The sequence below is a fragment of the Canis lupus genome, chromosome 5 (assembly GCF_003254725.2).
Source record: "Canis lupus dingo isolate Sandy chromosome 5, ASM325472v2, whole genome shotgun sequence".
In the NCBI taxonomy this organism is placed as follows: domain Eukaryota; kingdom Metazoa; phylum Chordata; class Mammalia; order Carnivora; family Canidae; genus Canis; species Canis lupus.
The window spans coordinates 76,281,031-76,296,681 of record NC_064247.1 but is presented as its reverse complement, the minus strand read 5'-3'; the positions used below and the strand labels follow the sequence as shown (position 1 = coordinate 76,296,681).

The 15,651-nt window shown below is 37.1% G+C and overlaps 1 protein-coding gene across 1 annotated transcript in view; it reads right to left on the bottom strand.

Annotated features, from left to right (window-relative positions):
• Positions 1 to 15,651, bottom strand: part of GLG1 (golgi glycoprotein 1) — a 147,836-nt gene that overhangs the window by 24,428 nt on the left and 107,757 nt on the right. Inside the window, exons 5-10 of the mRNA XM_025426826.3 lie at positions 11,910 to 12,113; positions 10,991 to 11,062; positions 9,873 to 10,056; positions 7,226 to 7,440; positions 2,687 to 2,808; positions 1,173 to 1,274 (exon numbers count right to left, since the gene is read on the bottom strand). Coding sequence (XP_025282611.1) covers positions 1,173 to 1,274; positions 2,687 to 2,808; positions 7,226 to 7,440; positions 9,873 to 10,056; positions 10,991 to 11,062; positions 11,910 to 12,113 — 899 coding nt within the window. The remainder of the gene's footprint in view (positions 1 to 1,172; positions 1,275 to 2,686; positions 2,809 to 7,225; positions 7,441 to 9,872; positions 10,057 to 10,990; positions 11,063 to 11,909; positions 12,114 to 15,651) is intronic.

Below are 15,651 nucleotides of genomic sequence, written 5' to 3'. Positions count from 1 at the left end.
TAATGAGTAGCTTTTAAGTCTGTGAAGTGTTTTTTGATAATGGGTGAAGGAATTTTTGATTAAGGCAATAAACTCAGTAAACTCTATTATTTTGGTTTAGATGGCTTGAGAAAGTACAGTGAAATTCCCACACAGTTTTCTGTAGTCCTTTCCGAGGCTAATTTGAGGGAAGAGAAATAAAAATACATTGAATCTGGAGCACTCTAGAGGCTTAGTTGGTTGAGTGCCTGACTCTTGGTTTTGGTTCAGGTCATGATCTCAGGGTTGGGAGATCGAGCCCCACGCTGGATTCTGTGCTCAGTGTGGAGTCTGCCTGAGATTCTCTCTGTCCCGCTGCCCCTCCTCCTGCTTGTGCACGCATGCTCTCGTTCTCTCTCAAAATAAAAATAAATAAAATCTTATAAAAAATACACGGAATCTTCTGAATCATCTCCTTCCAGTAAAATATGTGGGTAACATATTCAATTGCCAGAAACCTATAGTGGCTAAAAGAACTGAGTGAGGAAGCAGCTGAGCTCCCATGGGAGCAGGAGGAGCAGCCAGCTTCCCAGGTGGCCGAGTACTGGTTGCCTTGGGGTAGAAAGGCAAACTAAACATGGGAAGAGGAGGGCACTGGAGCAGTAAGTTATAGTGATTCTGACTGTAACACAGATCCTTCTTTTATTTCATCCCCATTCTCCCCCTTTTTTGGCTAACAGTATAAGAAGAGAATTAGAGAATCAAGTTGTCAGTTATTGATAAGAGCCTCTTAAGATAGAAAATTCAATAACTCTGAATAGTTAAAGAAATAAAAGCAAATTCCCACATCCAGTACAAATCAATAAAAATAAAAGGGCACTATTATCTGCTTAGAGACATATCTGAAGATATCTTTGCTGCCCACAGGTGCCCAAGTTCTTTGAGGATGGATGTCTGTGGTATCAGAAACATTTGACTCTGACTTCCAAAGTAGTAGTGAATGAGGACACCTGGGGATGGATCTGCAGAGGCTGCCTCAGCTTTTAGAAACTATTCTGAAAGCAAGAAAGGTTTTTCAGGGGATCAGAGCATGTCAGTCATCCCAGAACTTAAGAAAAACATGTTCTTACTGATTATTTCAAGCCATACAGGATATACGGACTACACAGGAGAGGCTGAGGTTTAACACTTGACTCTGGCTTCAAAATACTCACTTCCAATCTCGGGAGATGAAATATTGTAGTTCTAATAGACGGTGCTCACAATCTTCCACCATTTTCTCTGTGTATAAGTGTTCCATCAGGCATGAGAGGATCCTGGGCATAAAACAGGAGTGAAATTGTAACAGGTTTGGAACTCTCACATCAGTATTTCCTAGAAAAAGCCCTTGAGCTTTTTGAGGACAGTCAGGGATTTACTTTTCTGAGAATAATTCAAACTAACTTAGTCTAATAGTGATTATGCTTTCTGTCAACTTCAGGGCCACTTAGCACTTAGGACTCAGTTTGCATAAGATTCTGTGTGCAGCTGTTTTATTTTTAACTGTTTATTATGAAAATTTTCCAGCACACACAAAGGTAAAGAATCATAACAGCCACCTTCCCCTCCCATAGCTTTATCAACCTATGGCCTAGTTTGTTTTAATTCTACATCCCCTTGCTGATATTTTGAAGCAAATCTATATCATTTTGTTCATAAATTCTTGGGCATGTTTCTCTAAAGAACATAATACCACAGTCCACCAAAATAAATTAATTTTAAAAATCCTTAATGTCATGTAATATCCTGTTAGTTTCCAATTTTTTTCCAATTATCTTACATCTTTTTATATGTTCATTCAAACCAGAACTCGCAGAAAAGGTCCACATATTGCATTTAATTGACAATATCTTCAAATGATTTTTAGCTGTAGCAGTTCTCCCCTGACCCCTTATGCTTGATGCAGTTATTTTTTATGGTGGTAAATATTTTTCATTAGTCTTCACTGTGTTTGTCTATCTCTTTTAACTTCACAAAAAGCTTTAAAGAAGAACACCTTTTTTAAAATCCCCTGCCACAGCATGAACAGCGGGAGTGTATGCATAGCAGCATGATGACAAACATGGACTGCATTCATTTTATCGTTGGGTACTGCTGGCTGCAGGCTATAAAGATTTCTGCAGAATGGGAAACCTGTTCTTTACTTGTAATCTGGTTTTAAGAGTTGTTTGTGCATCATATGGAATAAAACTACTGCATGAGATTCAAGTATTTTATAGCTTTCCTAAATCTTGGATGCAACTTGAGAGTTCATTTTGTCCATGATTATATCTTCCAACCACAACATTTCTTACTTCAACTATAATTAATTTTTAATAATTATCAAATAGCTAATGTATACATTTAAGGATGAAAATAGACAATGTGTCACTTTCTCCTGAATGCTTCTCTCTCGTTTTTATTTGACCATCAAACAGAATTATTCAGTGATCTAATGTACAGGCTCATACATGCTCAGTCAGTCAATAAACTGTCAGTCACAATGCTAGGTCTAGGTATCTACATCATCAATGAGGCAGAGCCGAGGTCTCAATCCCAATACTAGTTTTAATAGAAATATCTATGTGTTTCTATTTAACAGAATTCCAGTTAAGATGTTAAAACCATCCAAAAGTCATTTAAAGGAATGTTCCTGATGCTACACTGCCAAAGAAAACACAATATGAATACCACATTTAAGATAACCTACATTGGGTCTCCCGATCTTATGTGTTTGCAGGCTGTCTGTATTACAGATTCACAAGCTTCATTCAGAGCTCTATCGATGCGGTAATCTGCACCAGGGTCGGTCTCTTGAATCAGTGTCTGCAGCTGGATTTAAAAAAAAAAAGAAGAAGAAGAAGAAAGTCACTTACACATCAGGGAGGAGCAATGTCATCTCTTCAAATAGTTACTCAATCTGGTATATCACAGTGGTCTCTTAACAAGGTACTACAATTGTCAGTGGCCAACCTTGATAACTCATGCCTGCCAAATACTTTCCAACTTGTTTCTCTGTCTTGAGTGCAAGTTTTTCTGGTTTAGCCACTGTGGAGATTGCTTGCCTACCTGTCTGGACCATCCACGGATATTTGTAAAGTAACAGGTCTTTACAACATAAAGGCTGCCTTTTCCTTCACATCTGCCTGCTTGTTAATCAGATTGTTAAATCTGACATTCACAACCAAGCCGGACTTGAGTGAAGAAGGATAAATAAAAGACATTTCCAGTCATAGACCTAATTTGGTCATAAGAATCTAGAATATAGGGATGCCTGGTTGGCTCAGTGGTTGAGCATCTGCCTTTAGCTCAGGGCATGGTCCCGGAGTCCCAGGATCGAGTCCCACATTGGGATCCCTGCACAGAGCTTCCTTCTCCCTCTGCTATGTCTCTGCCTCTCTCTCTCTCTCTGTTTCTCATGAATAAATAAATAAAACCTTAAAAAAAATCTAGGAGGGATCCCTGGGTGGTGCAGCGGGTTAGCGCCTCCCTTTGGCCCAGGGCGCGATCCTGGAGACCCAGGATCGAATCCCACATCGGGCTCTCGGTGCATGGAGCCTGCTTCTCCCTCTGCCTGTGTCTCTGCCTCTCTCTCTCTCTCTCTCTCTGTGACTATCATAAATAAATAAAAATTAAAAAAAAAAATCTAGGATACAGATTTTGCTGCCAATAAATTGGCATTAAAAAACATGTGCTCCACATTATTAAAAACAGGTGAGATTTCATTTAACTTGCAATATCAATTACAAAAACCAAGAACACAATACTTTTAATTTCTCTTTTTCCTCAATTATCTTATACAACCAAGAGGTAAATCAGAGCTTGTTCATTATAAGTATCCAGAAAAATACTTGTCATTATGCAGCTGAAAATGAGAGTATTAAAAAAAAAAAGAAAAGAAAAGAAAATGAGTATTTTTTTTTTTAACATTTGCTTGGTCCATCCTTTGTCATGGAATAAAATGAGAGCATGAGAAGATGTTCCTCTATTTCTTTTTTCTGTCTTTGAGGAGAAAGCAGTTAGGCACAGAGGAAAAAGCTCTAAATTAAGGATCAGAAGACCTGAGTTCTATTAATAGTTCTGGCTCTGCCAGATATTAGCTCTGAGAACATGGGCATGATTAACCTCCAGTTACAGTTTCATGAACTGAGGAGGATTACAAGAAAAGAGTAATTATAGGAGAAGGTTATATAAACAGCAAAGCACTCTATGTACATAAAAGATCATTATTAGTACAGATAGATAGCAGATGGTGTTTTGGGGTAGGAATTTTAAATAACAGAAAGCAAATTTGAAAACTATAGTCCTTCTGCTTTGGGTCCCTTTTTTTTTCCAAGTTAAAGAAAAAGAGCCCATTTTGTGTCACAGATTTAGCCTTTGGAGTAGAGCCTTCTCTGATCCTCATACACATGACCTACTATCCCAGAAGGACTCATATGAAAGCAATGACCTCACAACACATTGATCAGAGAACATGCATCAAAAGGAAATAGAGAAAATCCCAATTCTGTGTATTCTAAAGTCAAAAATTAAGATGAATGAAAAAGATTTCCAATATTCTGCAATGGAAATTATTTATACCAGTTCTTGGTGGCAATTTAGAGAAGCTACAAAATGCTGTGGTTGGTTGATAGATTACTACAAGTTTCAGTAATGACGTTTGCTGACAAAGACCAAAATATTTACATCTTTTTCAGAGGGAAGTTGTAAGTATCATGGGAATCTGGAACTCTCTGCCAAAACTGTTATCAATTAAATACCCACAAGTGAGAGGCAAACCTTTAGAATTCACAATGAACAACTCCTGAAAGGAGACAATGAATGCTCTACAGACTCTACTGGGCTAACAGCTGTAGGGATCACTGCTGCTCTGGAATACAGGGGCAGCTGTGTGGGAAATAAACACTAAGAACATGAACTGCTACATTATTATATATCCATTCCAGCCCCTGACTGTCTAGGAAAAACCTGGAAAATGCTTCTGAGAAACCATCAGTCTAGAGAATACTCTGCATAGTCATCTCTGGCCAGGGAGAGACTGGGCCCAGACTCACTCAGCCCTAACTGAATTTAGTAAGTTCAAAATTATGGTGCATTTGGAGAAGTGTGTACTCATTAAGATAAAAAGTATCTACATGTTTCACAGTTTACTATTTTTGAGAGATCACTGAGTCAAAGCATCACCAAGCAGAGAACCGGGAAAATTAGTGGCCAATCACTGACAGGCATGGAAATGTACTCTATCAAGGAAGAGAACTTTGAAAAAGAAAGATATGTACTTAAATTATCTCAAAATATTTTCCACTCGACTGACAATGGATAATATAGTAGGAGATGACTAAGGACCATATTCTCCCTTTGGATCATTTACTTCTTTAATATTTGTGAGCAAAGACTAAAAATCATGGTCCATGTGTAACCACCTGGCTAAAATGAATGTGGGCAAAACCACATATTTCATTATTTGAGACTAATCTCTAGGTTTAGAACTTACTTTTCTTCTAGGCACAAAGGATGAGACGAGTGGTCTTTATCTTTCAAGTGGACTCACTAGCTCTTTTTAATAAACTAAATTTTAAAAAGCCCTGGGTGGTAGATGCCATGAAATAAAGTTAAACCAATTTATTTTCTTTTTTTTCTGTATGTCTTGGGACAAGAGTAGCCTCAGTGAAAAGACAGGTTTATTCCTGACCACTTCCTTCCCCATCATATGCCACATTAGGGACGAGATGCAAATAGAGGTTGTCTTGATTCATTCTTGAGTCGGAGGCCCAGGCACACACATTGTCACAGAGGTTTCCTAGGACAATCACTAGCAAGGACTGCTCCTAAAGAACTACACTGTGCCAACTAAAGCCACAGTAGATTATAGAAGCCTTCCTTTTGGCCGGGTTTGGAATTTTGGAGAAGAGGCTATATTTGTCCGTTTTTTTCTACTATAGGATGTACAATTTACTGTCTATTCTGGGTCAGGGTGAGTAATAGAAGTTAAGATGAAATTTTATTACACATCAAGATTCCATGGAAATTTAGTTTCAGACTGTAAAATTCTGATTTTCTGAAATACTCAATTTTTAATAAAAATGCCAATAAAATAAAAGACTGAATTGTGGTTTTATAAAGTTTCACTGAGAAAAGTCTCAATTCCCTAATTTAGGATACAAAGCTAAATGATATCTTTTGTGCATCCTAAAGGATGTATGGGATACACTGTACAAGGTACCACTGTTGCATTTGGTACTGAGAATTGTTCAAAGACTCTTAGTCAGTAAAAAAAATAATAAATATGGACAATGGTAATGAAACAGATGCACTGCATCTACATATTTTGTTAACTTTATATTATGTCCCTGATCTGTAGTTACTCAACTGTTCATGAACTCTGGAGCAAAAAGAACTTTTATCTTAGAGGCACTTGGGTGGCTCTGTTGGTTAAGGGTTTGCCTTCAGCTCAGGTCATGATCCCAGGGTCCTAGGATCAAGTTCTGCCATTGGGAACTTGGTACACAGGGTGTCTGCTTCTCCTTCTCTCTCTGCCCTTCCCCCTTTCATGCTCGTGTGTTCTCTTTCCTTCAAATCAGTAAAATCTTAGAACAGAAAAAAAAGAGTAACTTTATCTTTCTAAGAAGTGCACTAATTTTTTCCCAATATCTTTATAGAACTTACAGTAGAGTTTGGGGACAGAGAAAGCCCCTTCCATGCATAGTTGTCCTACTGTAATATGAAAGATGGTGTGATTTTGAAATTGAAATGCTCTCTTGATCCTTCAGGCCAGGTATTTATGGTATGCTGCACATCAGTAATAAAAAGAAACTCTTAGAAAATTTCAATTCATTACAACTCTCTTTCAGCCTCAACTCAAACAAAACTATAGAGATAGGAAAATCCTCTTTTGGTGGAAGATGTTTTCTGATTTACCAGAACCTGGTTTGCCTTGGTTCTGAATTTAGAAATTCCCTCTAGGCAAGTTACCTTTCCTTTAAAAACTCCAGTAAACAATACATTTTATCTATTTCTTTAACTACATATAGCTCCATTTACTGTTTATGAATTCAGACTTCTGCTCTGCAGTAAATTCCATGTTCTTATGAATATATGCCTGAAATATATTCTGCCTGGTTCTTAGTACTCAATGTTCACCATGATGTCACTGATGATTCAGATAAAGGAAGCTGGGACAGTATCAGGAAGAGGTTCCTCAGCTGATGAAATGTAACACTCAAAATGGTGGTAGAAAATTTTTCCTTACCGCCTGCTGGCAGTTCATTCCCAGGCTCCCTTTTTCCCCACGAACTACTTTCATTAGACAATGCAGAGTTCGCCCTTTCCGATGTAATCCAGAACAGTGGTGTTCGATCTCCCCCCGGCAGCTCAGGATGATCTCAGGGCTCAACGAAAAGTCTTCCATCAGCATGCGCCGGTAATCTAACATCTCCCCCTGGCACTCGCTGCTCACCTGGCGCCCTAAGTTAGGATTCAAGTCACAACATTAATGGATGGTGAGCATTACTATCAGATATCACCACATATAAAAGTACACATTTTCCTCCAGAATACAACATACACTATTATCTAGACTGAAAAGCTTAGAATACAGAAAGAGTATTTATCAGCATAAAATGAGTTTAAGACTTCAGAGACTAGGGTTTTATCTTGACAGTGTTCTGCATTATATAGTTTTTTTTTACTATTAATCATGCAAATGCTGTACCAATGAAAGTCTTATCAATAAGATAATTATGGGGATAACAATGAGAGCCAAGAACAATCCCTACTGGGTTACAGAGTTACAGCTTGTGGAAAAAACTACATTTCAAATATTCACTATAGCCTCCCCAGGCTCCTTCTTTGAGCTAAAAATGTCACCTGGGAAAACTTAAGAAATTTCTTTTAAAAAACAGCTTTACTGAGATGTAATTATCATAAAACAGACTGTATTTTTAAAGCATACGATCGAGGAAGTTTGACATATGTAAATGTTATTGAAACCAAGACCACAATCAAGATATTAATCATATTCATTAACTCCAAAAGTTTCTCGTGGTCCTTGAGAATCTCTCCCTCCCTCTCCACCATCAACCAATGATCTGCTTTTTTTTTTTTTTTTTAATGATCTGCTTTCTATGACTACAGATTAGTTTACCAGTTTCCAGTTTTTTGGAAGGTGATATAAATACAGTCATACAGCATGCACTTCTTTGTCTAATTTCTTTCTCCTAGCATAACTATTTTTAGATTCATCTATGTATCAACAGTTCATTCCTTTTTATCATCAAGTAATATTTTTCTATTATGTGGATATACTACAATGTGCTTACCCCTTGAACTGTTGATGGACATTTGGGTCATTTCCAGTTTCAGGCTATTATAAATAAAGTTGCTATGAGGCTTCATGTATAAGAGTTTATATGGACATATGCCTTTGCTGGGTCATATGGCAAATGTATGTTTAACTTTCAAGAAACTGGCAAACTATTTTCCAAAATGGTTGTACTATTTTAACTTCCCACCAGCTGTGTTCATTACTCCAGTTCTTCCAAATCCTTACCAACACTTAATATGGTCAGTCTTTTTAATAATCGCAATCTGTGTGACTTTTCTGAACTATCTGTATACAGCCTTTGGATGTATATTCACTTAGTCTTTCTTGTTAATTTGCAGTTTAAGAACATTAACTCTTTGGGACACCTGAGTGGCTCAGTGTTAAGTGTCTGCCTTCGGCTCAGGGCATGATCGTAGGGTCCTGGGATCGAGTCCTGCATCGGGCTCCCTGCAGAGAGTCCGCTTCTTCCTCTGCCTAGGTCTCTCTCTGTGTGTCTCTCATGAATAAATAAATAAAATCTTAAAAAAAAAAAATAACTCTTTAAAAAAACCCACCTCAAATTAGATAGTATTATGCATACTGTTTTACAGTATTTTACAAGTCAACGATCTCTACTTTTCCATTTTAGGACAATTTCATCTAATGGCCAGACCATAATCAACATTCTCCAATTATCTCCAAAATATCCTTTGTTTGGTATTCAGTCCAAGACCATGCACTGTCTGTGGTTGCTACTCTATTGCTTTTGAGCTTAGGAGTTTTTACACTATCCAGATATTGGGGGGGGGAAAAAATTCACGAAAAGTTCAGTGTTTATTTAGAGATTGTTTTTCACTTAACTTTTTACTCACTAACCAATTGTCCCAGTACTATTTATTTAATAAGAGCAAGGAATTTCTTTTTTACAGCTTGTAGCCAATTTTAAGAAAGACAACTTTGATCTTCTATAAGCCCTCTTGGTTCCTTTGTCAGGGGTTGACTTTTGGACTCAAAAGTTTCTATTTAGTTTCTTAAAATCATCAGTGTTATAACAATAACAGTACCTATCACTGATTGAATGCTAACTGCTATTCCAAATAACCTCATTCAATCCTCGTAAGAACTCTTCACTATAAATACTATTTTTGTTTTATAGTTAAGAAAAATGAATTTGGGGAGGGATTAAGAAATGGCCATCCAACCAGTCAATTTGATGACAGAATCATTAATTGAAAGCTATGCCTCTCTGTTCCAAAGTTCATATATTAAAAATCATTATGCTACCCTGACTCTCCTAAATATGTTGAATATGTGTTTTAAAATTAAAATCATTGGATTTGAGAAATATACCTTAGATTTAAAAAAAAAAAAATTGGAGATTGCTAAGCTAAGAGAAAGAGCCTTTAACAAGGCTTCAGGACACCAAGCCTTCAGTTCCTGGAATTATATTTTATAAAGAAAGGTTCCTGAGTCGTAAGGTACAGGTGCGCTCAAAAGAGCAAATGTAGGAGGAAAGTAATGTTTACAGATGCAAGAGGCTTTAGAATGTGAATCCCAAAAGGACTGAAAAGTATAAAGAGAAATAAACTCTTACCTCTATGCACGGCTGACTCCAGACACATGAGAAGATAGGAGAGCCTGGCTTCCCGGGACCGTGGAAGGTTTTCCACATTACACCGATATTTCTTCAGATCACTCTTACAGGATTTGGCCAACGAATAACTGACTTTATAATCCTGGGCAATCAGCTTTTGGCGGGTCGTCAGTGCTTCTCGACACTGAATAAAGATTGCAGCAACAGGGTTGTAAGAGCACTCAGGGAGTTCTGCTGTTCACAGGGACCTCTAAGACCAGCAGGGGCTCATGGCCAACTATGTCAAAAACTGCAGCTGTCACCAAAATGCCTACTTTAAATTTGGTTAGACTCGAACACAAGTGTGTGAAACTAGTGTTGTTAGAGGTAGGGGTAAATGGATGGGGAAGCCCTGGAATTCTACCCTGGGTTGCTGGTTGTTGCAATAGCAAAGAAGCTGTCCTACGCACATGAGTCTTGGTGGGCTCTAATACAGTGACTTGACAAAGTAGTCTTTTATATCCACAATGTCCCTCAAGTCGAGTTCTCAAGAATCAAAGTGGCAGCTGACATAACACTCTGCAAGTTATATCTATGCTTTTAAAATATAATTATTCGATAGTAAATGATATAAGCAACTGAATGAAACATTTCTTCAGCTGCATAGGAAAGTAAATGGCAGGATAGCAAAACCAAGAATAATAATTTTTTTAAAAGACATAAAAGATTCTTACATTTATACAGGCACAGAGGACTAACAGTAATGAGAATGCTTACTGAGACAGCTGCTGAAAAATTAAGTAGGTAATTACCTGTAAAGCATATTGGTTTGGTTAGCCTAAGCTTCCTGAGTATGTAGGGCTGACTTCAGTGTGACTGTGATACATAATTCTCCAATTTTACTCCCCAAATCGATTTCTAACTGGCTTCCCAATGTCTAGCTATCACAAAGCTTCATTTTCTTGGCTTACGCAAAGTATGCTTTGGTTCTCTACTAAAAGCCAAGTGTCTCGTCTCTGAAAAGGGTAAGCTTTATCAGTCATTTACATTCTGATATAAGTTTAAAAGAATATTGAGAGAATTTAAGAAAACTTTTAAAAAATTAATAACATATCAGTTTGTTTCAAAGTAATACTTACCTTTTCACTCATGGATTCTTCAAACTTATGGTTAAAGAGGCACTTATACACTCTGCCTTCACCAGCTTGTGTCTGTAAGATAGAACATACACATGATGATGAGGACAATAACAATTAGCTAAGGAGTTATGCTGGGCACTATCCACAATCTTACATAGAACTTTCTGTTAAATTATTATAAATGTGATTACCTTTAAACAAATAGCTCAATCATTTATGACATTTAGTAGCCTTTGGAAGAAAACAGTGATCACAGGAAAGATGAAAAATTTTCCCATGATTCGTCATTTGTTCCCAGATACACTGTTACTTAGGGAACCAAAAGAAGTGTCTGTGAGACTATGATTTTATGTTAGAGTCAATAAAACTCATAATCAGTGGCTCTAATGGTTAAAGCTACTAATTCAAAACAAGAGAGTGGGAGTATACACAAGCTGCTCTCAGCTCTTTGTTGAAAGGATAGATTATTCTATCTAAAAGTATTAGCAAGTTTTCTGTATGGTCTGCAGATAGTAATCAAGGATTTAGTTTTAAAAGTTAGCCACCTGCTGTTTTGTTCATTGTGGCCAAAATCATATAACATGTAATATGGCAGTTTTAGCCATGGGATAGGTGTGAATAGGATTCCCTGGTAAAACAGGACTCCTGTATATAAATAACATAGACTTCTAAGAACTGAAATTGAGAAGTGAGATAAAGTAAAAAAAAATAATGTCTGGAAACTGTCAGAAACCAACTGTTAACTAGATGTTAAATCATCAAGGCTAAACATCCAACAGCATTCTCTGTTATCCTAGGAACAACTCCACCTTCCATTTCATGCCTTATCTACATAAGAGAGTGTGCTGGTTTCTTTTATTTTGGACTAGAGTATTAAAAAATATTTTGAAAGAGAAGAACAGCTTCTGAGCTGACTCACATTTTCACAAAAACGCTCCCGATCATCTCGGCAAGCGAAATATAAATGCCGGTCTAGATGAAAGTCATCTGAGGACAGCTCAGCCACCCGCAGAATGGCTTTCTTGCAGAGTTCAGAGACTTGAATCTTGGGATCTCTCTCTTCTGCTTCCTTCACCAGGCCCTTTTCCAAGCATGATACCACCTCACCTTGTGAATGTGCATCCTAAAAAAGCAAGGGTATTAACAAACATCATTTGCTTAAAAAAACAACAACCCTCAATTCAATATATAGTTGGCTTATGGATATTCTGCTGAGAAATCAGGTGGGAACCAATCACCCTCTGGAAGTCACAGAAAATGTGAACAGTCTTCTGTTAGAAAAGAATATTTGCATACTACAAATGGAAAGAGAGATCCTGGGAGATTTAAGTATAATTAAGTTAGCACTAGAAATAGAAACCTAAAATCTTTGGGTTTAAAATGTCAGAAAAATCTTATGAATTTACATCAGCCCAATGCTCTGTTCATGGTTCATGTCAATAATGAAATAACACTAAAGAAATCTGTTCATCAACCTCTAAGGGTGAAAGGTATTTCTCCAATAAAATCGCTTTTAGTCAAGTTAAAAAAACAACAAACCACAAAATCCATTGAGAAAAGGCATTACAGAGACCCTCTTTCTCATTTTTCTACTCTGTACTGTCCACAAAGACCCCGATATGTACAATTTGTAGTATAATATTCACTTTGATGTTTGGGATTTATCTTAATATGATTTAATGAGATTACCACCCTTTATAACAAACTACGTTTGAGCTTTCTTAAAACCATCCAATTATCTTTAATTGTACATTGCATCATTCCCATAGCAACCACAAGCACTCATTCACTCAAAATATGAGATATTTCTCCTAAATATTTTCTATTCAAGAGCCCCAATCTGTTATACTCAGAAGACATGCTTCAAAAAACTTGAGAGGTATAACCATAAATACAGCAAACCAAAGCAGCAGGAAGTATATGCTCTTATTTACACATACACACATTATCTTGTTATTTTTTAAAATTTTTATTTATTTATGATAGTCACACATACAGAGAGAGAGAGAGAGGCAGAGACATAGGCAGAAGGAGAAGCAGGCTCCATGCACCAGGAGCCCGACGTGGGATTCGATCCCGGGTCTCCAGGATCGCGCCCTGGGCCAAAGGCAGGCGCTAAACCGTTGCGCCACCCAGGGATCCCACATTATCTTGTTATAGTAAAATACTATGTCTATGAAATCATCTGTACATAATAAAAAGATTCCTAAAACCAGGCAGGGAAACATCTACTCTAAGGAAAACTTCAATTCAACAACAAAAAAAATTGTATAGTTTTTCTTCTACTTTGTTGTACCTGAGGAGGGTTCAGAGCTTTCATTAAATTTTCAAAAGGTTTGCTGACCCAAAAAAGATTAGGAAGCATGCTCTACTAGCAGATTCTCATGTCTCCTATACTTTATCTGTACCTGAACCTTGCTCATTAGCTCTATGATTCTATCTAATGCATAAAAGCCTGAGAGGACCAAAAAGGTTTTTTGGAGGGCAATTCTGAACAAGATAAACAAAACTCTGAGAGAGAAGTGACAAAAAGATAAGGACAGAGAGAAGAAATTACACAAACCGCAGAAATCCAGAACGAGGCTTATTTTTCCTTCCCTTTTTTTTTAAAATCTATGAGAGAGAGAGAGAGAGAGAGAGAGAGGCAGCGACACAGGCAGAGGGAGAAGCAGGCTCCATGCACCGGGAGCCCGACGTGGGATTCGATCCCGGGTCTCCAGGATTGCGCCCTGGGCCAAAGGCAGGCACTAAACTGCTGTGCCACCCAGGGATCCCTTATTTTTCCTTCCTAATTTATGAGTGACACTCAAGTTTGTCTAACTATGGCCCACTTAGGAAAGGCTTGTTTCCACTTTCCAAAGGAAAAACAAACCTATGATAATAAACATTTTTTTTAAGATTTATTTATTTATTTATTCATGAGAGACACACACACATACAGAGGCAGAGACACAGGCAGAGGGAGAAGCAGGCTCCATGCAAAAAGCCTGACGTGGGACTCGATCCTGAGACTCTGGGACCATGCCCTGGGCCAAACCACTGAGCCACCAAGGGATCCCCTGATAATAAACATTTCAACAGAAACATACCACTTCCTATTTACAGTATATAAGAAGTTTACAGTATATAAGAAGTTATCTTATATTACAGTATATAAGAAGTTATTCTTATATATAAGAAGTTATTAGTTACAACAAAATAATATCCTATACCAAAGTTCAGTAGCCCGTGATAACACACTTAGATGGCTGCTAGCAATAAGTCTTAATCATATAAAAGTGGTTGAAAATAATAATCTGATTGTCAACTCTTGATTTAGATTTAGCCTTTAGTCCTGGCATCGCAGGGTAAAGAAATGATTTCCATGTAGTGAGTGTTTCGCTGTATCTTAGGGTTTGTAACTGTTTTAAATGTGCCACCAGTAAGATTATCTATTTAGGGTTATTATATTTCTTAATGGTTCCATTTGCCTCTAAATAAAGGCAGCATCATTGTGGTTTGAGATCCCCTAAGGAATCTAAGATTTAATTATAATTACAGCAATTGTAGCACCTATCAGTGCTGGGCCATACCATCAACTCCATTAGATGTTTTCATTCATTGTAATTTTATTTTTTATTTTTTAAATTTTATTTATTTATTTATGATAGGCACACAGTGAGAGAGAGAGAGGCAGAGACACAGGCAGAGGGAGAAGCAGGCCCCATGCACCGGAAGCCCGACGTGGGATTCGATCCCGGGTCTCAAGGATCGCGCCCTGGGCCAAAGGCAGGCGCCAAACCGCTGCGCCACCCAGGGATCCCTCATTCATTGTAATTTTAGATGATTTTTTTCAAATAAACATATTTCAAGAACTTTTCTCAGTTCCATCGAGTTTCTGAGCTTTTTCAGTTCAGCCCATTTTAGTTATATAATTGAAATGTATTCAAATATTTGACAAAGAAGACTGCATGGCTAATTACTGAATAAGACCAAAAGCAAAAGAAGTAAACTACACATTGGCACATTATCTACAGGAAAATAAAATTACTCAGGTTAAAAAAGTTTAAGTTATTAACATAAAGACTTGACATAGGAATAAATAATCCTGTAAATGGACTTAAATGGACTTCTGTGGTGAGATAAAGGTCTGTCTTAAAACTACTAAGTGTCTTGATCAGGTTTTAGCAATTTGATAAAGGTAGTATCTTTTCTTCTCCATAACCTTATCTTTTTTTTCTTAAAGAACAGAGAAAATAACACTAAATCTCAAAAAGGTAGGGAAGAGCTCACAGTTTTTATCTCTGCTATAAACCACTCTCCATCTCAATGTTTCTGGTGTCTTCTGTGGTCTTCCTCACTACATAAAGAGAAAAAAAGACTATCCAAATTATTCAAAGTAGCTGGTTAAGAGCAGCGAATGATAAAATTATGTAACTACTGAGGGAAAAGTCTAAAAGTAGTAATAATGTAGCACATGTCCACAATTAAGTGTCTGTATTGGATCTCACATTCTTTTTCTTCAGATGAAATAATTCATACTTTTAACTTTTGAAGATCTGCCCTTTCATTTTAACTCTATTTATTTAGAAAAATTTTTATTAACATATAGTCTTTGTTCTCAAACTTACATTAACATTTTCTTTAAAAATCAAAGTTTTGACATCATTTTCTATTTCATA